At 34.7% G+C, this 23,347-nt stretch overlaps 1 protein-coding gene across 7 annotated transcripts in view; it reads left to right on the top strand.

Annotated features, from left to right (window-relative positions):
- Positions 1 to 23,347, top strand: part of ARHGAP12 (Rho GTPase activating protein 12) — a 128,522-nt gene that overhangs the window by 58,285 nt on the left and 46,890 nt on the right. For 4 of the 7 annotated variants that reach the window (XM_072651932.1, XM_072651929.1, XM_072651930.1 and 1 more), the window contains 4 exons: positions 8,127 to 8,390; positions 13,045 to 13,185; positions 14,576 to 14,656; positions 22,031 to 22,153. In XM_072651932.1, the coding sequence (XP_072508033.1) occupies positions 8,127 to 8,390; positions 13,045 to 13,185; positions 14,576 to 14,656; positions 22,031 to 22,153 (609 nt within the window). The remainder of the gene's footprint in view (positions 1 to 8,126; positions 8,391 to 13,044; positions 13,186 to 14,575; positions 14,657 to 22,030; positions 22,154 to 23,347) is intronic. The other 3 variants (XM_072651936.1, XM_072651933.1, XM_072651935.1) reach the window with 2 other exon arrangements.

Genomic DNA, 23,347 nt, shown 5'->3' with positions numbered 1-23,347 from the left:
TATTTACTTTGTGTAGATGTAGAGTTCCTCTCATTTTCCTCTTTGCATTTTCAGCACCCTGGGTGATTAATTAATGTTTGCTGATTTGTTAATTCATTGATGTAAAGGTTGGCCTTTTTTTTTTTTTTTGTAAGAAGTTCTTGTGTTATGACAAAAATCTAAGTCTGCCAGAAAAAACTCTCACACACTGTGGTCGTTGCTGTGCATAAAGTTCTCCTGGTTCTGCTCCTTTCACTCAGCATCAGGTCATATAAGTCCTTCCAGGCCTCTCTGAAGTCTTCTTGTTCATCATTTCTTATGGCACAATAGTACTCCATTACATTCATATACCATAATTTATTCAGCCATTCCCCAATTGATGGACATCCCCTTGACTTCCAGTTTTTGGCAACTACATAGAGTGCTGCTATAAATATTTTTGTACATGTGGGACCCTTTCCCATTTTTATGATCTCTTGGGGATATAGTCCTAGTAGCGATATTGCTGGGTCAAAGGGTATGCACATTTTTGTAGCCCTTTGGGCATAGTTCCAAACCACTCTCCAGAATGGTTGGATGCGCTCGCAGCTCCACCAACAATGAATTAGTGTTCCAACTTTGCCACATCCTCTCCAGCATTTATCATTTTCTTGTTCTGTCATGTTTGCCAATCTTATAGGTGTGACGTGGTACCTCAGAGTTGTTTTGATTTGCATCTCTCTAACCAATAGTGATTTAGAGCATTTTTTCATATGATTATAGATAGCTTTAATTTCTTCCTCTGAAAATTGCCTGTTCATATCCTTTGACCATTTATCAATTGGGGAAGGTTGGCCTTTTTTTAAAAAGGAAAAGCTTAGGATTATTAAGAGCATAGCATAATAATGCTTTGTTAGGTATAACTGATGTTGGTTGGTTTTGATAAACTTCTTTCAGTCTTTGTTAAAAAGGAATGACTAGTTGAGGTGGTAGAGGGAAATGAGAGTAATGTAAAAAATAAAAAGTCAATAAAGATAAGAATTACTTTAAGGGGGAGGAAGTAATGTCTAGTTGTGGCAATTTTTCCTTTTCAACACTAGACTCAGTTTATTGAATTGATACTAAGCGTCCCATGAAAATCTTTTGTGTGATAGAATCAACTCTGTCAATTATGTTATGTGTTATTTTCCTCCAAAGAGAATGTGTGCACCATCCTTCCATTTAATGGCATCTTCCTTTGTTTCTTGGCTTTATTAATGGCAAGAATGTCAGTTCCTCGAGATCTACATAGTCACTGAACAAGAATCTTACATTTAGATTCTCAACAGCTCGGCTAGACCTGCGTAACTTGGCTGTAAGATGTTGGCTAAACTTCTTCCGGGCCCCAGATAGGTGAACTAGCAACAGACTGGGCCATGTGACAAGCAGAAGAGGGTACACAGTGGCAATCCTACATTTTTCTCTGGCCTCCTGAAATTCTTTGGCAGACCACATGTTGTGCAGGGTAATGTTTATAAATTCAATGATTCTTAGCACTCTATTCCTTTTCTGTTACTGTGCATATCACAGCTGAAGTGGAAATAGGCCACACGGAACGGAAAAGCCTTTTAGTATTTTTCTTTCTTAATTATATTTTCCTGGTCAAATAATTCATTTACCTTCTAAAGATAAGCCTCTCTGTACTTAACTAGGCTATCAACCCTTCGAAAGTAGATCTGGTTTGTTCCTGGTACCATACCAGAAGTTTCTGCAGCAATGTAGAGTGTGACCTTTAAGAGTCTCCATACCTTTTTTTTACGTCTGGACTTTATAGGAGACATCAAGTGGCAACACAACAGTTGAAGTGTATCATGGATACATTCCTAGTTTGCTTCAGGAGCAAAGGTTTAGAATTTGAAGAGAACTTAGTAATAATTTAGCCCTGATTTTAAAGATGAGGAATTTGTGAACTACCTAGAATTACAAAGATGGCAAGTGTCATTTGAACCCAGGTCCTCCAATTCCAAACTTAATTATTCTGTTTCCCATTGTTTTCTCCAAATAGTCAACTTTGTTTTTTAAGAAACGCTGTTACAAGCTGTATACATCGATATGAGCTATCAGTTCTTTGTACAGGTTTGCTTAACTGTTTTAAAGGGAGTATGCTTTATGGTTTATGTCTATGTGTGCTTTTCTATTTTATTGAATCAAAATTTTTCAATTAAAAAGCAACCAAATGTGACATATCTATTTTGGCAGAGTCTCAAAATGTAGTTTTCAAGGATATTTTCTATGTATCCTCTGTTAAGTCTCCAGATTCTTAAATTGTACTGAAAATGCTTTCAAAAGGTTTTACTTCAGATATATAATGGTAACCTAGTATGTATAATCTTTGGTAGTATAGTACTTACATGACAGTGCTAACAACTGATTCATAAATAGTTAACGAGGAATGTTTTATTTAGAAGTGTGCCCTTGTTTTTATTATATATAACTTTCAAAATGGAATCATTTGGTTTTGAGGGGTATATTTTTTTCCCTTTGCAAACTCCTGCCTCTTTCTTTTATTTGTTTTTTTTTTTTTTTTGAGTAAGATTACCAAATTGTGAAGAGTAGAGAGAATCTTTTTGATAGGCTCGTTAGAGGTCTTCTACACAGGCAGCTGTAATAAAGATTAAATGTGGTTAGCATTTTGGAATGACATCTTGGATTATCTTTTATCCTATATTTTACTCTAATAAGTCCTTTTATAACCATTACATATATATGTACTTGGTGAAAAAGAAAGTTTTATAAATAGTTAGTTGTACCTGGCTTCCTTTTTTATTATTTGGTCTCCTAAAGCTCTTTTTATGGCTTTATTTTTTAAAAAACCTGGTCATGAAACATATACTCATCTTCTGGAGTGAAAGAATTGACGTTCTGTTTCAAGTGATCTAAATTAGGATAGTAGTTATCATTATCTTTCTCTTCTGGTACAAATTTTACTTGTTCTAGAGTTTACATTAAAAAGAGAGAAGGATCAGGTTTATGTTGCTTATAGTCAAATATTTTTTGTGTTCTTGAAGAGGACCATGGCATCAGGGGAGTGATGCTGTGACGTGCTGGTGAATTGAATTTGAGTGAGGGAAGGCTGTGCAGAGTCAGCAGTCTCACTTTTTCCTCCGGAGCCATTTGGGTCCAGTGGTAAGACATAGTATCAGGACAATTGGAGATGGCTCTGAATATAGTGGGGAGTCTTTGGCCTTTTTAAAAAAGCTAAGGTCTTTAACAAGTCTCAGTTTGATTGAGGCAGCGCCTATTCAGTGATTAGGGCTAGATAAAAAATGAGGCAGAGACTGTCCTCTTTTACCTAATGCAAAGAAAAAAAAAATCAGTCTAGGAGGGGAAAACTCACAGGGTTTCTGGCCAATGACAATAACCACAGTTATATTCAATTTAATAAAAATGTAACAGGTATCCTGTAGATAAAGCATATGTAGGATTTTGTGCTCTTGACTGACATCTAGTGGGACATTTAAAAAAGAGAAAATAGATTTGAATGGCAGCAAAATATATGATCATGAAGAACACAAATGAAAATGGAAGTAATCTTAAAAACCCTTAAGTACAACCTTTTTAGTTTACAGATGGTAAAACTGAGGCTTAGAGTGATTAAGCAGTGTACCTAACTAGTAATGGCAGAACCAAGATGAGAATTTGTGTCTTTAGATTCTAAATCAATGTTTCTTCACTTTTACGTTGGTGTGTTTAGGTCCATTTGACAATCTGGTGAAACCTATATATCCCTTCTTGGTATAATGTTATTTTAAAAATTCATAATTTATGCAAATGCTAAATTTTACATAGAGGTTAGTAAAAGTCAGGATGTCAATATTTTTTCCTGCCCAAGTTCACAGATTCTTTGAAACTTATGCACAGACCCCTCAGAGGTGCATGAACTCCAGGTTACTGTAATTCCTGGTCTTTTCCACTCTACCACACTCCTTTTCTATACAAACTCTTTCACTCCAGTCAAATTGATATCTTCACTGTGCCCAGGCCAGTAAATTCCACTACAGATTCACATTATTTAATCTGAACTGGGCCTTTGGTACTGTACCACAAAACTTATTTTTTCATCATTGACTCTCCATTTCCTTTTGGCATTTATTCAAAACCTTCAGTTCTCAAGCCATTATTGTCTCCTATACTTTAAATTCCCTTTGACAGTTATCTCTTCCTCCTACTTTACTGAGAAATTAAAGTCTTTCAGCATGAGCTCCCTCTTTCACCCCTCATCCCTCAAAACCCATCTACATCTTCTTTACTTCACTTCTTTCCTTCTTTACTCCTGTGTTTGAGGAGATCACAGTGTCTGGCACATAGTGAGTGCTTAATAAATATTTATTGTATCATATTAGGGCACACCTGCACAACCTGCAGCCCACACTGCGTACAGCCACTTTCTGACGCCCAAGGATTTTCTCTACATATAAAGGGTGTTTTCCTCTACGTTTTTTGCAGGCCTCCAGAAATCCTTTGGTGCTGTAATCCCATGGGCCACAGTTTGTGCAGTCCTGTATTAGAACAAAGGGATTGGCACTTGCCCTTGCCCAGGCCAGTTATTTGACAGCCTGGACCCCCATTCCCATCTCCTCGCTTCTCCTAGAGCTGGCCCTGTTGATCATTCTTTCTCTCTTGTACATCTTCAGTCTCCCCATCTATTGGCTTTTTTCCTGCTGCTTCCCACAAAGATGTTCAGGTCCATGATAGCTTTAAAAGAAACCTATTTGAACCTGCCAGCTTCTCAAACTGTTGTGTGGTATTTCTCCCATTTCACTGCTAAACACCTGGAAAGTATCATCTGCATTCATTGTTTCTACTTCCTCATTACCCATTCTTTGTTATATTTATACATGATGTTTTTTTGACCTCACCACTCCACTGAACCTATTCTTTTCTAAGTTACTATCATCGAAGTCACCAATTCCAGAATCACATGACCTTTTTTCAATCTTCATCTTCCTTGACATATTCTTTTACCTTGGCTTCTGTAACACTTGTCACTTACTTCCTGCCAGTTGATTGCTTTTCAAGTTCCATTGGTGGACTTTGACCCCCAAAGCTCTGTTATGGACCATTTTCTCACTTCTTTCTCTTCATCTCCCCCCAGTGAACACTGTCATCTGCTATTGGTTCAAATGTCATCTCTATGTAGATTGATTGATGCTATAACAGTCCTTCTCCTGAACTCTAGTAACTTATCATAAATTAACCGTAATGTTTAGTATTGATCTCAGAATCTGAATTAGAAGAGACCACAAAAGCCATGTAATTGAATAAGTAGACACATGAATGACAGTCATCTCCAGAACAAATCCAAAAAGTGGTCACTAATCTTTAATTGATGGGTCTTCATTGTGCTAGATCTTCACTGCTGGGGAACTTTCCACCTTGGGAAGTGGTCTTTTTGGCCAGCTCTCATTATTAGGAACTTTTCTTTATATTGAGTTTAAATCTGCCTGTTGGGGACTTTACTTTTGCCATCTGGAACCAAGCAGAGCAAGTCTAATTCTTCTTCCACACAACATCTTGTAAAATATTTGGAGACATTTCTTTTATCTTATTTCCCTCAATTATCACTTCTCAGAGCTAAATGTCCTTGATTACTTTAGCTTATCCTTAAATGTCATGAACTCAGGTTTGTGAAATATCATGAACTCAGGTTTGTGAAATATCATGATCACCCTGCTTTGGACATACTCCATCTGTAAGCTTCTTAAGGACAGAACTCTTTCAACTGTGTATTACCAAACACGTAGCATTGTCCCTGACATAGACATTTAATAGATGTTTGTAAATAAGTCTAGCTTGGTCATGGTGTACAGTATTTTAAATATCTTGCTGTTGCTTCTTTGCTAAAATTTTACTTAAAATTTTTGTACCAATGTTAAGAATATTGATTTATTTTTAGTTTTTTTCTCTCTCTATTGATTCATTAGCTTGTGGGTATCAAGACAATATTTGTATCATAAAAGGAATTTAGTAGGATCCCTCCTTTTCCTCTTTTTGCAAACAGTTTGTATAATATTAGAATCAGTTGTTCTTTGAAAATTTGACGGACTCATGTATAAATCCGTCTTGTCCCAGGTTGTTTTTTCCCCCCTTTGGAAATTCAAATATGGCTTGCTCAATTTCTTCTTCTGAAATTGGATTATTTTATTCAAATTCTTTATATCTTGTTCTGTTAGTCTGGACATTTAATATTTTTGTAAATACTCATTCTTATTGGCATAGAGTTAGTTGAAATAGTCTTTAGTGCTTGTTGAATGAATGAATGATGAATGCCTAATTAAAACTGAACATCCTACATCAGATATGATTTGATTGGTTCAGAGTAAAGTGACATTATTGTGAGCTCTTGGATTATTGTCATTATCATTTTTCTTCTGGATCACATTGAGAACTTCCTAGTTATTGTTTTTTTGACTATCTTTCCTTCTAAACTGGTCCCTCTTTTGTAGTTCCTTATTTCTGTTGAGGTAACTACCATCTTCTCACTCACTAATTTGAATGAGATGAGGAGAGCTTGCTTGTCTCCAAGAAACTTGGTGGGGTTTTTTGTTTTTATTTTTTCACATCTCACTAATTTTCATCTCACAGCTTTATTGTTAGGTAACATGAATTATTTATTGTTGCAGTAAATTAGTTCCACAAGTGAAGAAACAGCTAGATCTGAGTAAGTAATTTGTTTATGGTCATTGATACTTTTTGTTAGTGGTAAGAGTAGAATACCATCAATTAACTGTTGACTTGTTAGCAGATTTTTTTAACTTATAGTTTTAGAATGCTCATTTGTAAAAGTAATTAAAAATTTTTGTTTTAAATGAATTTCTGGCTATATCATTTTCAACAAATGTTTTTTTCCATTATTTGCATATAATCATAGAATTTTGAAACTAGTCCCTCATATTTTTGTACATGTGATCCTTTTCCAATTTTTATTATCTCTTTGGGATTCAGACCTAGAAGTGGTATTGTTGAGTCAGAGGGTATGCACAGTTTTATAGTACTTTGGCATAGTTTCAGATTGCTTTCTAGAATGACTCCACCAATATTCCAATTTTCCCACATCTTCTCCAACATTTATCATTTTCCTGTTTTGTTAGTTAGCCAGTCTGATAGATGTGATGTGGTATTTCAGAGTTGTTTTGATTTACATCTCTGTAATCAGTAGTGATATAGAGCATTTTTTTCATATGACTATAGATAGTTTTAATTTTTTCCTCTGAAAACTGCCTGTTCATATCCTTTGACTCAGTTCTCTATTTTAGAAATGAGGCCTTTATCAGAGATGCTGACTGTAAAAATTGTTTCCCAGCTTTCTGCTTCCCTTCTAATCTTGGTAGCTTTGGCTTTGTTTGTACAAAACCCTTTTAATTGAATGTGATCAAAATCATCCATTTTGCATTTCATAATGTTCTCTATCTCTTGTTTGGTCATAAATGACAGATAAATTATTCTTTGTTCTCCTAGTTTGCTTATAGTATAAGTCTTTATGTCTAAATCTTGTACCCATTTTGACTTTATCTTGGTATAGGATGTAAGATGTTGGTTTATGCCTAATTTCTGCCATACCATTTTCCAGTTTTCCCATCAGTTTTTGTTAAATAGTGAATTGTGTCTTATATACTTAACCTATTTCACTGATCCACCACTCTATTTTTTTATCCAGTACCAAGTAGTTTTGATGATTGCTGCTTTATAATACAATTTAAGATCTGGTACAGAGAGGATACCTTCCCTTGCATTTTTTTCCCTTAACTTCCTTGATATTCAGGACCATTTGTTCTTCCAGATGAATTTTGTTATTTTTTCCTAGCTCTATAAGATAATTTTTAGTAGTTTGGTATAGCACTGAATAAGTAATTTAATTTAGGCAGAATTGTCATTCTTATTATATTAGCTTGGCCTAACCATAGACAAGTAATATTTTCCCAGTTATTTAGATCTGACTTTATTTGTGTGAAAAGTCCAAATTCTGTCTTTTCAACAACATAGCAGATGTTTCCTAACAAAGAATATATGCATGTTTGTTAATAAAATTGCATTGTAATATGCCTATTTTATAAATGACCTTTTGTTAACTTTGAGTTTATGAACATAATTTCATCCTAAAATCAAATATTCTGAATTTGTTCCAATAGCCAACCACACCACCAAATCAAGGAAGACCAGATTCTCCTGTCTATGCTAATCTACAAGAATTGAAAATATCCCAGTCTGCACTCCCCCCTCTTCCTGGCAATCCTGCTATTCAGATTAATGGAGAATGGGAAACTCATAAAGACAGTACAGGACGTTGTTATTACTACAACAGAGGAACACAGGAAAGAACCTGGAAGCCTCCTCGATGGACTCGAGATGCCAACGTAAACAAAGGAGACTGCCAGAACTCAGGAGACCAAGAGGTAGGAGTGTTTTAAGCAATCAGGCAGGGACAGTCATCAGAACTTTCTCTTTCATTATTTGAAAGAACGGTAAATGAATGGTTTCCTTTCTGTAGCTGTTACATTTGTGTAATAGTCAAGTAGTAAAGCATCCATGACCTCAAACATGCTAAATGTTATTACCCCTCATCATTTTTTGGGGGTTGGTTATTTTTCTCATATCTTGTCTAAAGATAATAGTTGACTTATTAGTGTATTAAGTAGATAATTTAGTAGGTACTGTTTTATAAAATTAGCTTCTTTAACATGACTTACTTGCAGAGCTCAGTTATTGCCGTCTTACAGCACAACCAGCTCTGAATAGTTGGGTGAAACAGCCCAGTTTTTAGACTCATGAAAGAAGTGGAGGAAAGGCAATTATGTAACTTAACCCAGTCAACTAGATAGCAACATTACAGGATCACTAAATAATGTAAGATTTAAGTTCCTTGAGAGCAGGTTCTAGTTGTGCTTTTCTTTGTATCACCAGTCTAATGTGCTTATGTGCTTGACACATAGTAAGCTTTTAGGAAGTGCTTACTGATTGTTAAGATTTTAGGTTTGGCGCTGGAAGGATCCCAGCGATTAATCTAGTCTGGCCAGACTAGGGCCCACACAGGGTAAGTGGTGTTCTGAGGTAATAAATTGCAGTGACAGAGCAACTATTTGAACCCAGAACTCCATTTCCAAATCTAGTGTTCATTCTACTGTACCAAGCTATTTTGTGCCTTAAAAATTTTTTCCTAGCTTTATATTAAAATTTTTTATTTTTCTCTTTTGTTTACTGCTAGATAGCTTATTGTGTGAGAGAAAACATTTACATGCTTAGTTAACAATAAATTCATGGCCAGCAGATATTTTTTCAAATTACTGTTTCAAATTAGTTTTTTTATCTGCGAACTGAAGAGTTGAATGACCCCTTTAAGGTTCTAGAGAGGTTGCTAGAGGAACTAATTCTAAAATTCTGTGTTTCTTCAGTAAATTAACTCTTTTCGCCATTTTACTCTTTCAAATGTTCAGTTACTCATTCCAATATTTTCCTCCATTCTAAATGAAAATATACAATGTTCTCTCTGAGATTAAATACATCCTTCTTTCTTTACTACTTTGGTGAAATATTATTGATACAGATTTTAATGGATGATCTGTGTGAGTTGCTGTGGCCAAAAAAAAAATTCATCACTTCAGGCCAGTGTTTTGGTGGTGAGCCTCTTTGAAATGATCTAGGCTGATCCTCTGACAACAGATTTTGCATAGTATCACTTATATGAAAATCCAGAGAAGTTGGAAAGACAGTTTGGGAAGGAGTTTTACCTTTCAAGTACATAGAGTGACTCAAATTCCATTTGACAAATATTAGCTAGTTTCTGATTTAATGTTTATAGGTAAGAATGCTTTAGAATTTATACTTCAAAGAAAGCATCATCCTTAAAAGGAACAGCGTTGCTTACATAATAACTGGTGAAGCTAAATTGGTTGAAAATTCTTCTTCAAATTGGTGAACATTTCTTTTCCGGTTTTCTTTTATAACAGTAATTTGCCCAACAAATAGTTTTCAGTTTCAGTATAAATGTCAGCCAACTCTATCTTTTTTTGAATTGTTGGAATTAGTGACATTCCAAATAACATTTGATTCTATTTTCTTAAAAAGAGGCAGATATTATTAAATGTATGATTAAATAAATCATATTGTTATGTAAAAGATAGCCTCGAGTCTTTTGAGTATCCTGCCCCTCATCAATCTGATTGGTTGTATCAGTATATACTTGTTAATAATAATTGGGGGGAAAGCCAGGGCGTATTTTAGATAATATGTGTATGTGATCAAGTTGGGTTGTTAAAAATTTTTTTTTAAACTATGCTTGTTTTGCAAGGCAGGAAGAATGGTTTTTTTTGATAAGAGCGGGATGTGTTATCTGATGATTTTATACATACAAGGTTATAAAACCTGAATGAAGGTGATTTTTTAAATATTTGTAAAAACCAATGAAACAAGTACAGTACTTTTTGTGCTGGAGGTGGTTTCATTAGGTTTGATTTAAAGTGTGTTTGTATTGCTTTCTCAAACAATAAAAGCTGCCATCCTCATTTTTCCGATCATAATGTGATGGTAGAAAGGGAAATCCTGATGAATGAGACAACACTGACTGTGGGAACCATCACTGTATATATACAGTGGCAAATATTGTAGCCTGGTTGCTACCCAAAATATTTCTATCCGTGTGCTTTATCATGTTTTCCCTTTACATTTTGACAACTGAAATAACTGAATTATTGTCTTTCTCTTGTGGTACCTAAGACTGTAGGTACAGTTAGCATGTAGATATCATTACAATATAGTATATAAATGCCCACACATGTAATTTAAATAATATATTCTATGTTACTTGTGATTTTAATACGCAGAAATAGGAATTTTATCCTCAACTAGATAGTGTCATGCTTATCAAGGGGTTAATTAATTATAGTTGTGGCTTAATTATTATTTTTACTTGTGAGATGATTCATTCCCCTTATTTTTTTTCTTCTTAGAGAAGATCTTTATGGAGCTTTTTATATTTTGAATAAAATTTCCTTCTTAGCAAAAAGTAGGAAAGACTTATTTGGATTTTTAAGTTTTAAATACAGTTTGGGGAACTGTTATTTAAGATCAGGAGGTCTTCACAAGGGAAGGGGCTTTATAATTTTATATTCCTAATTTGTCAGTTTGTTGAATTTTATTGGACTTTCTTAAAGTGATATTTTTTCTGTGATAAACTTTCAGTGATAAACCTCAGATTCTCTGCTGCCTGTTTTTAACCTAAATTTAATAGGACCTATTTTTTAACATTTTTCTCTACTTTTAATTTTTTGTCAGTGCTATTTAGTTTGTAAGTTCTGAATTTGTATCCAGATCTCTTTAAATACATTGATTATTTGAGTCTTCTTTGAACTAGAGAAACCTATCAGTAGAAAAAAATTTTGTATTAGTGCAGCTGGTACCTTTGCTAAATGAACATTTAACTTTGCATTTCATGAACTGAATAAACTGAAAATAAAGTAAATTGTGTAGTAAAATAATTTGGTACACGTAAATGAAGGTAATAAATGCCGTTTCGTAAATATAGATATCTGGTAGGTCTATCATTTACATTTAATAATGTTACATGATAATAACAAGTAAAATATGTACAGTGTTTTAACTTTTGTGCAGCACTTTACATATGTTAAATCATTTGATCCTCACAACAATATTGTGAGGTAAATATTGTTATTATATCCATTTTACAGATGAGGAAATAAAGCTGAGAGATGTTGAGTAACTTGCCCAAGGTCACTCATCTAGTAAGTGTCAGAGACAGGATTTGAACTGAAATCTTTCTTAGTTCAGAGCTAGTACTCTATCCACTACCTAGTTATAGAGTAAGTTTAAGTTTGTTTTTTAAATAGACATCTATCAAAAATGTTAATTTATATTAAAAACTAAAGATTCCATATTTGCATTAATTTTTTCTTTTGCCATACCTCTGTGTTCTTCTGACTGGGAATTCAGTTAGAATTTCCTGTAGGTTCCTATATTCAAGTCAGTCCAGAAGCATTATTAAGAGTCTAATGTTTTCTAGGCAATGGATTTCTCTTTAGAATTAGTGGAAGAGAAATTCTTCATTCACTCCAAACTTCCCTTCCTCCACAATTGAAACGCAGGATAACTTGACCCTCAAATATTAAATCCCATGCTGAGCTAAGATGACTGGATATTTTTGGAACAGAGAAGTATAGTGCTGCCCTCAGTAATGATATTGAGGAAGGGGCTAGATTCCCGTAGACATCTGTAGTCTTGAGTCACTGGGGCCTGCCTGCTATTCTTGAGTGTTGTTGGTTGAATCCATGCTTCTTTAAGACACAAAGCTTACCTTACCTTTGTGAAACATGTGATGCTTTAAGAGAGAAGAGAAGAGAGTGTTAGCATACCTTTTCCTGGTATTTCTGGTGATTATATGATGATTTCAAATCTATTGGCAAAATTTCAGGGACATTTAAAACTAATAGAATACTGAAATTCTTCATGTATTTTAAGTATTGGTGTATGGGAGCCCAATAAAGAGTGATCTAACTAATTTCTAAATATCATCTTAAAACTCTCCCCAGAAATAGGTTTTAATATTGTACTTGTCTTGTAAGTTAGTATTATTAATAAAAATTAGTGAAATAAAGAAGGAACATCAGTCTGAGAGTGTTTTGAAAAGGTTGTGTGAGTGTTTATAACTGTTTAGTTTTTCATTTGTTTTTTGATTTTTAAAAAGTTTTACTGTGTTCAGGCTTCCCTCAAAGGGTACTTAAAATGTTTTTGTAATGCTTGTAACTCTGAGTCTGTGTGCATAAAATTGAATTCACCAGCTCTTAAACTCTTCAGTTTTAAAAATATGCCTCACCTTTTTCTTGTTAAAAACTGTTATATTCATGTTTAAAGTTTTTGTATTAATCAGTGGTTTTTGAAGATCTGTCTGTGTATCTCCTGAAAATACATATGACACTTTCCTCATATCCTCCCCCGTTTTCAGATCCTTCAAGCCACATTTAATTGATGTTTTATATTTTGAAATCCTACATGTTCATTTTTGAAAGAAACAATCCTTATGTTTCTGACTATTTCTAGCTTCTTTCATCGGAAGAAAACTACCCCAGTTCTTGTTACAGCCAGTCAGATAGTCAGTGTGGGTCTCCTCCAAGGGGCTGGTCAGAAGAGTTGGATGAACGTGGGCACACCTTGTATACCAGTGACTATACTAATGAAAAGGTACATTTTTTCATCACCTGATCTAAGTTTGTGGAATTTGTATAAAATAACAATATAGTAAGTACTATATTGTTGATACCATAAAACTTGCCGAAAATATTCGTGACATAAATCCTAGATTTGTGCTGTTAATGGATGTTAAAACAATATAGTTAAATAGAGATTCATGATTTTAAGCTATGACCAATTATTGTTATTACTATATTAACAACATCTGTTTAAGAAGATGTGCTGCATTGCATTTTTTAAATGGCCTACTTTTTTAGCACTTGTATCAAAGTAATCTATTTTTTGTCTTTGTTTTTATCCTGACCTTTCTTTTAGTCCCATACTTTTTATGTTGTGCTTTGTAAGACAGTCATGTACATTGCTGTGAGACCTCCAATTCATTTTCTGTTGTATCTAGATATTTGTCATATATTTAGTTTGGGGCATTGATTTTTCACATACAAGTATAATAGATGTGGAAAGAGAATGTATCATGACTAATGCATACTTTAAAAACAATTAGATAATGTTTCAAACTCATTCTAGTTTGGATTTGGAAAGAGACATTTGCTCAGTTGTCTCAGACGTTTAGTATCCTCTATGGCTAAGTGATTGGTAGTTATACTTGGCAGAGTTTTTATTTAGTGGTCCATCTTAAATGTTTTAAGTGGTAATATTCACTTTCTTTTTCCTTTGCCTTCTCTGTGTTGTTTAAAATGGCTACAAGTGTGCTACTTTTGTGTTTTTACAGTAGTTCCCCTGATTGATATGCATGGAATAGGGCAGCCTATCCTGGTAAAGGTCAAGGAGAATTGTATTAATCCAAGTAACTTGAAATTAAGAAGAATGAAAATCCACTTTTTTATTATACTTTTCTTGGAATTACCTTATTATTTCTCTTTGTGCATGTTCTTATGCACAATTCCATGCCTAGAGAATATAATGTTTTACAGTAGGAAGGAACCTTAGAGATCATTCATGCCTGTGCTAGGCAGCAGAACCAGCTACCAGTGGGCAGCTCTGATTGTTATAAAGCTTCCTTCCTAGTTAGCTGAAATTTGTCTCCCTAAAACTTCCATCCATTGGTTCATGTCCTCTCTTTGTGGTAATAGAGATTATAATATTTGTAGCACTTGGAAAATCCATTCCAAGATGCCATTGTGTCTCATAAGCTAGGTGGGTGACATTGGGAAAAAGAGGGGAAAAAAAACACTTAATCTGTGGTATGACTTTTCTTTTGTGTGGGGAATAAGTTAAATTTTTGCTATCTATATGCCGTATATTCCTTTCATCAAATAATGGAGAAAAAAATTAGGAAAGAAAAGGATTCAAGATCATGGATTATACCTCTCAAACCTAAAAAATATCCTTTCTCCTCCCCCTTATTTTTTGTTTTTTATAGTGGTTGAAGCATGTTGATGATCAAGGCAGACAGTATTACTACAGTGCAGATGGATCTCGATCAGAATGGGAATTACCAAAGGTAAAGAAAAAAAGTTCATAAACAGTTTTCCTTTTTGAAGTATTTGAAAAGCTTATTCTGATTTTTTAAAGTTAATTTATTTATTTTTAGTTTTCAGTGTTCACTTCCACAAGTTTTAAATATTCTCTCCCTCCCTCCTCTTTCCCTCCCCAAGAGGCATGCAATCTGATATAGGTGCTACATATACCTTCCTATTAAAGATATTCTCACGTTAGTCATGTTGTATAGAAGAATTAGAATGAATGGAAGGAACCATGAGAAAGAAAAAAACAAAACAAAAAAGAAGAAAATAGTCTGCTGCATTCCATATTCAGACTCCATAGCTCTTTCTCTGTATGTGGATGGCATTTTCCATCATGAGTCCTTTGGAATTGTTTTAGGACCTTGCATTGCTGAGAAGGGCTAAGTCTGTCAAAGTCAGTCATTGCACACTGTAGCTGTTACTGTGTACAGTGTTCTCCTCGTTCTGCTCACTTCACTCAGCATCAGTTCATCTAAGTCTTTCCAGGATTTTTTGAAGTCTGCCTGTTTGTTATTTCTTATAGCCCAATAGTATTCTGTTACATTCGCATACCACAACTTGTTCAGCCATTCACCAATTGATGGGCATCCCCTCAATTACCAATTCTTGGTCATCACAAAAAGAGCTGCTATAAATATTTTTGTACGTATAGGTCCTTGAAACGCTTATTCTTCATGTGTGGTTTTAAGAGACTAATGGAGAATGTTTTTTTTTTTCAAGATTAAAAATTAGCTGAAAATGCAGTATATTTAATTTCTTCTAAATAGATGCCACCAAACATATATTTAATTCCCTTTTGTACCTAATATAAACTGCTTTTTGAAGGTCCTATCTGTATTTCTATTTGTTTAACCATAATTTATTAAATTCTTTTTAAAAAGTTTTTATTGATGTCTCTTTTTTACTGTCATCTCATTTTTCTTTAGTATTCCTCCACTTACCCCTCCCAGAGAAGTATCTTATATAACAAAATTATGTTTTCAAGGACAACAAAAGGGAAAAAAGTCAGCACAACTGATCAATACTTTGAAAAAGTCTGAAAACATGTGCAATGTGTAACACCTGTGGTCCTCCATATAGGATCAGGTTAAGGGTGTGTATGGGCATCTACTTTGTTTCCAATTTTTTGCTATCACATGAAATGCTTCTATAAATGTTTTCATATATATGAGTACTTTCTCTTTATTAATTGATTGCTTCCTTGGGGGATAAGCCCAGTAATGGAGAGTCTGGTTCAAAATATATGAACGTTTTAGTCACTTTATTTTTATAATTCAGAATTGCTTTGCAGAATAGTTGTGCTATTTCAAAGCTCCACCAGCAGTATAGTACTGTGTTTATTCCACAACCTCTCCAACATTGCCTTTTGCCATTTTTTGTTACCTTTGCTAATTTGCCTTCATTCAGGGTTATTGTTTTATATTTCTCTTTATTATTAGTAATTTGGAGCAGACTTTCATATGGTTGTGAATCTTCTTATTTGTGATACCTGTTTGTTCCTATCCTTTGATCACTTATGTACTGGAGAAATGCTGTTAGCCTTGTATATATCTATTAATTGTTTTTATATTCTTGGGTACTAAGCCCTGATCAGAGAAATATTATACAAAGATTTTTCTCCATTCAACCATGTCCTTTATCATCTTAAGTGCATAAATTTTGTCTGTGCAGAAGCTTTTCAGTTTTAAGTAATCATAGTTGTCTGTTTTATCTTTTGTGATTGCTCTGTCTCTTGGTTAAGAATGCATCTCCTACCCATAGCTATGAGAGGTATATAATCTGCTTCTCTTTTAATTTTTTATAGCATGATATTTAATAATAAGGTTATATACCCATTTGGAATGTTTTGTGGAGTGTGGTATAAGATGTTGGTCTAGGCCTAGTATTTGCCAGACTGCTTTCCAAATTTTCCAGAAGTTTTGAACAAATGTGGAATTTTTTCTCTGGATAATTTGTTTTCCATTTTATCAAATACTGTATACTTGAGTTCCATTGTTTCTATTGTCCCTTGTCTGGCTTGTTCCTTCAGTCCATCTCTATTTTTGAATCAATACCAGCTGGTTTTGATGACTGTATTTATAATACAGTTTAACATTTGGAAGTATGTTGTTCCTTCTTCATCTTTACTTATTTTCATCATTTCCCTTGATATTTTAGATTTTTTATTTTTGATATTTTATTTTGATATTTTAAATTTTATTATTTCATCAAGTTCTGTAAAAGCATTGTTCATGTAGTACTAAAGGTATAAATATTAAATTCTTTTGTTAACAGGATACTGGTGGGGAGGGAGGACCTTTCAAAGAACAGTAAACCAGTCCTTGTCCTCAAAGAGTTTGTAGTCTGCTGAAGGAACAATATGTTCATAGATAAAAATACAAAAAAGATTTGTATACATAGAAATTTTGTAGGAGATGTGGGGGGAAATGGGCTGTGGCACAGACTGAGAAAATGGAATGCTTTGAATGGAGAATAACAAATAGTCTGGTTTGGGTAGAAAATAGCATGTTAAAGGAAGTACTGTGAAATCATTCTAGAAGTTATTAGAGCCAGATGGGGAAGTGCTTTAAATACCAAATAGAGAGGTTGTTTGTATTTGATCTTAGATGCATTTGGGAGTCACTGACTGAAGCTTTTTTTAATTATTAGTTTTAATTTTAAAAAGATTTATTTATTTATTTTTAGTTTTCAATATTCATTTCCACAAGATTTTGAGTTCCAAATTTTCTTCCCATCTCTCCCCTCTCCCCACCCTAAGACACCGTGCATTCTGATTACTCCTTCCCCCAATCTGCCCTCCCTTCTATCACACCCCTCCCTTCCTTTATCCCCATCTTCTTTCTTTTCTTGTAGGGCAAGATAGATTTCTATACCCCATAACCTGTATATCTTATTTCCCAGTTGCATGTTAAAACAATTCTCAACATTCATTCTTAAAACTCCCTCCCCACCCGTCCCCACTGAGAAGGCAAGCAATTTAATAGAGGCTATACATGTGTAGTTATTGCAGAAGACTTCCATAATGGTCATATTGTGAAAGACTAACTATATTTCCCTCCATCCTATCTTGCCCCCCATTTATTCTGTTTTCTCTTTTGACCTTGTCCCTCCCCAAAAGTGTTAACTTCTAATTACTCCCTCCTCCCATTTGCCCTCTCTTCTATCATTACCTCCCACTTCCCATTTATCCCCTTCACCCCTACTTTCCTGTAGTATAAGATAGATTTTCATGCCAAATTGAGTGTACACGTTATTCCCTCCTTAAGCCAAATGTGATGAGAGTAAGATTCACTTTTCCCTCTCTCACTTCCCCCTTTTCCCCTCCATTAAAAAAGCTTTTTCTTGCCTCTTTTATGAGAAATAATTTGCCTCATTCTATTTCTCCCTTTCTCCTCCCAGTATATTCCTCTCTCACCTCTTAATTTTATTTTTTCAGATATCATGCTTTCCTATTCAGCTCACCCTGTGCCTTCTGTCTACATGTATATAATCCCTCCAACTACCCAAACACTGAGAAAAGTCTCAAGAGTTACAAATATTATCTTTCCATGTAGGAAAATGTAAACAATTCAACTTTAGTAAGTCCCTTATGATTTCTCTTTCCTGTTTACCTTTTCAGCTTCTCTTGATTCTTGTCTTTGAAAGTCAGAATTTCTATTCAGCTCTGGTCTTTTCATCAAGAATACTTTCATCAAGAAAGTCCTCTATTTCATTGAATGACCATTTTTTCCCCTGAAGTGTTATATCAGTTTACTGGGAAGGTGATTCTTGGTTTTAATCCTAGTTCTTTTTGGCTTCTGGAATATCATATTCTAGGCCCTTTGATCCCTTAAAGTAGAAGCTACTAGATCTTGTGTTATCCTGATTGTATTTCCACAATACTTGAATTGTTTCTTTCTGACTGCTTGCAGTATTTTTACCTTGACCTGGGAACTCTGGAATTTGGCTATAATATTCCTAGGAGTTTTCCTTTTGGGATCTCTTTCAGGAGGTGATTGGTAGATTCTTTCAATATTTATTTTACCCTCTGGTTCTAGAATATCAGGGCAGCTTTCCTTGATAATTTCATGAAAGATGATGTCTAGGCTCTTTTTGATGACTTTCAGGTAGTCCCATAATTTTAAAATTGTTTCTCCTGGATCTGTTTTGCAGGAGGGTTGTTTTTCCAGTGAGATATTTCACATTGTCTTATATTTTTTCATTCTTTTGGTTTTGTTTTGTAATTTCTTGATTTCTCATAAAGTCATCAGCTTCCATCAGCTCCATTCTAATTTTTAAAGAACTGTTTTGATAAGTGAGCTTTTGAACCTCCTTTTCCATTTGGCTAATTCTGCTTTTTAAAGCATTCTTCTCCTCACTGGCTTTTTGGGCCTCTTTTACCATTTGGGTTAGTTTATTTTTCAAGGTGTTATTTTCTTCAGCATTTTTTGGGTCTCCTTTAGCAAACTGTTGACTTGTTTTTCATGCTTTTCTTGCATCACTCTCATTTCTCTTCCCAGTTTTTCCTCTACCTATCTAAATTGATTTTCAAAATCCTTTTTGAGCTCTTCCGTGGCCTGAGACCATTGCATATTTATTTTGGAGGTTTTGGATGCAGAAGCCTTGACTTTGATGTCTTCCTCTGATAGTATGCTTTGTTCTTCCTCATCTGAAAGGATGGAAGAAAATACCTTTTTGCCTAGAAAGCAGACTTCTATAGTTTTGTTTTCCCCCCTTTTTGGGGCATTTTTTTCCAGCCAGTTATTTGGCTTTTGAGTCCTTTGTCAAGGGGAGGGTATACTCTAGGGACCTGTTAGTTCTCAGTTCCTCCAAGGAGGCACAATCAAGGAAGAGGTGTTTACTCCTCTCCTGGCCTGTGCTCTGCTCTGGGGGCCACTACAAGTACTCCTTTCTGCCCAAGATCTGTGAGTAGGATTCCCTCTCCAGCACCTCCACCAGCTCCACCATGCCAGTGCTCCTCCTCACCCGAGGACCACCACTCAAGACTGAGACCCAGATCTGTGGCTCATTTCCCCCAGGATCTTTAGGCTGAGGGCTCCAAAAGTGACTGTCACTGCACTGGGGCTGGGGCTAGTGCCAGACCCTGCTCCCTTCTTATCCAGGTGAAAGAGCTTTCTTACTGACCTTTGAAGCTGTCTTTGGCAATTGTGGGTTGAAAAATTTTGGAACCTCAGCTACCAACCGTGATTCCATGCCCTGAAACCTTGTCTAATCCTGTCTGAGGCGCACACTGTATGGCCAAGGCTGGGCTGTGCTCCACTCTGAGCCCAGTACGAGAGACCATTCCTATCGACTTTCCAGGCTGTCTGGCTGGAAATCTCTTTCACTCTGTCATTTTGTGGCTTCTGCTGCTCTAGAATTTGTTTAGAATCATTTTTTACAGGTATTTTATGGGATATGGGGGTAGAGTTAGAGCAAGTCTGACCTTCTACTCTGCCATCTTGGCTTCGCCCCCTTCTGGTCTGATAGAAGCTTTTTAAGCAGAGAAGTTAAAGTGTTCAGATCTGTGCTTTAGGAATATCAATTTGACAGTGGAATTGAGGATGAATTAGAGAAGAAAGAGACTGGAAACAGAGCTCAGTGATGGAGACTAGTTCAGTTGTTTAGATGGTATAATGAGGTCCTGGGCTTAGATAGTAGCTATGTGAATTTAGAGAGGAGAGCTTCATTGTTTGCAAAGGTGGGAGGGCTGCAAGTGCTGCACATTGCACATTGCACATTTTTCCACACTTTTTTTGATGTATCATCAATTAAGCAGAGTTTTTCCTCTTTTTCTTTTTTATCTTTAAAAATATTATTTGTTATGTGAGATGGCTCTTGAGGAGGGGGGGGAATACTGGCAGTAAATGATGGTGATATTAAAAATAAATCAGTAGGATACATTAGGAAAAGAAGTTATCAGTGGATGTTTAATTCTAGAACGTAAACTGGTTTTATTATAATTGGAATATTTCTACACTTTGTCTTTCCAAATTAAAGTTACATCTCTAGATGCTCAGGATTTTTTTTTATTATTTAGCTATAGTGGGGTTGAATTGAGAGATGCCAGTGACAAAAAAAATGTTCAGAAAGTATTTTATTGTAAAATTGCTTAGTAGGGTAACTAAGTGGTACAGTGGCTAGAATGCTGGTCTTAGAGTCAGGAAGACTTGAGTTCAAATCCAGCTTCAGACACTTACAAATTGGGCGACCCTGGGCAAGTCTGACCTGCCTGACTTAGTATCCTCATCTGTAAAATTAGGATAATAATAACTCCTTAACTCCTAAGGTTATTGTGAGGATCAAATGAGATAATATTTGTAAAGTGCTTTGTAAATTTTTAAGTAGTCTATAAATGCTAGATATTATCATTAAATGTAAAAAAATCATAATTTTCATTTGGTATAGTGTTATGAGAAGTTAAAAATATTAGTAAAATTATAGTTAGCTATATTAGTTCTTTAGCTATATAGTTTTCTTTTGACATAAACAATTTGTACTTAAATGAAACCCTTTGCATAGAACTCAGTGGTAATCTCTTTTCATTATCTAAATACCTGGAGCCTTTTCTGTATTTATATTTCAGCACTAACAGTTGTATCAAAGTACGGGAAAACTTTATCCTATTAGTTCAATGAACCAATCAAGGTTGGAATTTGTTGCCGTAACTAAACACCTTTTTTTCCTTAAAGAAAATTATTTTTAAAAAAGTTTTTTTTGGAAAACATGCTATATTCCATTTTGTGCATCTGTGGAAATGTGTCCTTTTCTGTGGTTTTGCTTAGTGAATAATAGTAGTGTTCCTTCCTAAGGGAAGGTATTATGAGTAGGGTTTTTTGGGGTTTTGCTGCTGACAAGCCATAATATAGAGAACCCCAACTCATCTACTGTATTTGGAGGTGGATTGGCTGTGTGCCCAGATTGGTAAATAGGAGGTTGGAGCTGGAAGTCACACATCAGTTTTCCATGCATTCATGGCAGTGTCAAGCACTACCATTACCCATTAGACAAGCTCCTGTTTGCTACTTCAAAGAAACAAACCATCATGTGTTTGGGCTTCAAGAGAAAAAGAAAAAAGAACACAAGGCTATTGGTTATGTCCTTGTGTGTATGTTTTTCAAAGCTAAGTTAAAAAAATAAGAGCCTTTCCTAGAATTGTAGATCTGGAAGGGCCCTTAGAGACCATCTAATCTAGCCTCATCCTTTTACAGATTAAGAAACTGAGACTCAGATGAATTAAGTAGTTTATTCTGATTTGTGATTAATAAAATTACCTTCTTAGAGCAACACACATGTATCCTCATCTGGTTTTTATTATGTCAGAGTACTATTTCTGTTTCTATTACTTATAATGAATATTTTGTTTTCTTTAGTATAATGCTTCACAGCAGCAAAGAGAAATAATTAAAAGTAGGAGCCTGGACAGGAGGCTACAGGATCCAATAGTATTAACAAAGTGGAGGCACAGCACGATTGTATTAGACACCAATGACAAGGTAGGAATATTTGAAGGAACTGGTGAGAATTTTGGCAAGTTCTTTGTGCATGGTATTACAAATGGATTATATTTATCTCATATAGTGTCTGTTTCATGAAAATCAGTTATTTACTTTGTAATATACAGTATTCCAAAAGTCTTAATGGAATTTTAAGCTATCATCCACTATGACTTTTGTTATACTCTGTTCTTCTGGACTAACTTTTAATTTTCATCTGTATGATGAGTAATATAACCAGTTACATATTGTTCATGTTTTAGAAGGTATTTTTTTTGGGAGGATTAACAGTTTGCTTTGGAGCAGGTTTATTAAGTTTCTTTCATTGTCATAGAATCAATTACTGGCTTGTCTGTGATTATCTTTTTGAGGTGTTATCATTGATGTGGTTAAACCAAATAGCTGATGATTTCCTTTGCTGACATGGTTCATTCTTGTCTATTTTTTTTTTTTAAATACCCAACACTCCTTTTTTTGCCTACAAATTAGTAGTGAATCTTTTAAAACAATATATTTGGTTATTTCCATTCCTGATAAAGTTTGGACAACCAGGAGAAAAAAAGGATCTGTAGTGGTGGGAAAAGCAGCTGCCCTGGGGCTAGTTCTTCTCATTATTCTGAAGTACGAAGCTTCGAAACTCTGGCATCAGATAGGGAGCATGAAGAGTCATTGAGCCAGAGATAGGAAAGCTGGAAAAGTTCTCCCTTATTCTGAATCAGTTTTTTATTTGGAAGGATTGCTATGAATTTTCAGACTATCACATGTGTATGTATATATATACACACGTGACTATTGGAACATTTGCAAGTCCATTGTCATTTTTGATGGCCTCTACTACATTTTTTCCCACCCATTAGTCTCTGTTGTTTGCGTTGGTAATAAAGAGTTGGCTATTTAATAGTTTTCTAGATGACTGAAAAATTCACGTTTCTTGTACTCATTTTGTATATGTTCTGTATGTGCTTATATGTTTATCTGTCTCATTAGAATATAAGTTTCCCAAGTGCAAGGACTAGTTCACTTTTGTTCTGGCGCTTACCGTGGTTCTAAGCGTGTACTAATGGCTTAATATTCAACGATTTATTGATGAAACTTTGTTCGAGTATATATAGTACCTGCTCAATGACATAATTTATTTATAAGATAGCTCAATAATGCAAAATAATGAAGCATAGAAATTTATGTAATGTCTTT

This window comes from Notamacropus eugenii, chromosome 3 (assembly GCF_028372415.1).
Source record: "Notamacropus eugenii isolate mMacEug1 chromosome 3, mMacEug1.pri_v2, whole genome shotgun sequence".
Lineage (NCBI taxonomy): Eukaryota > Metazoa > Chordata > Mammalia > Diprotodontia > Macropodidae > Notamacropus > Notamacropus eugenii.
This window is presented reverse-complemented; position numbering and strand designations above follow the sequence as displayed.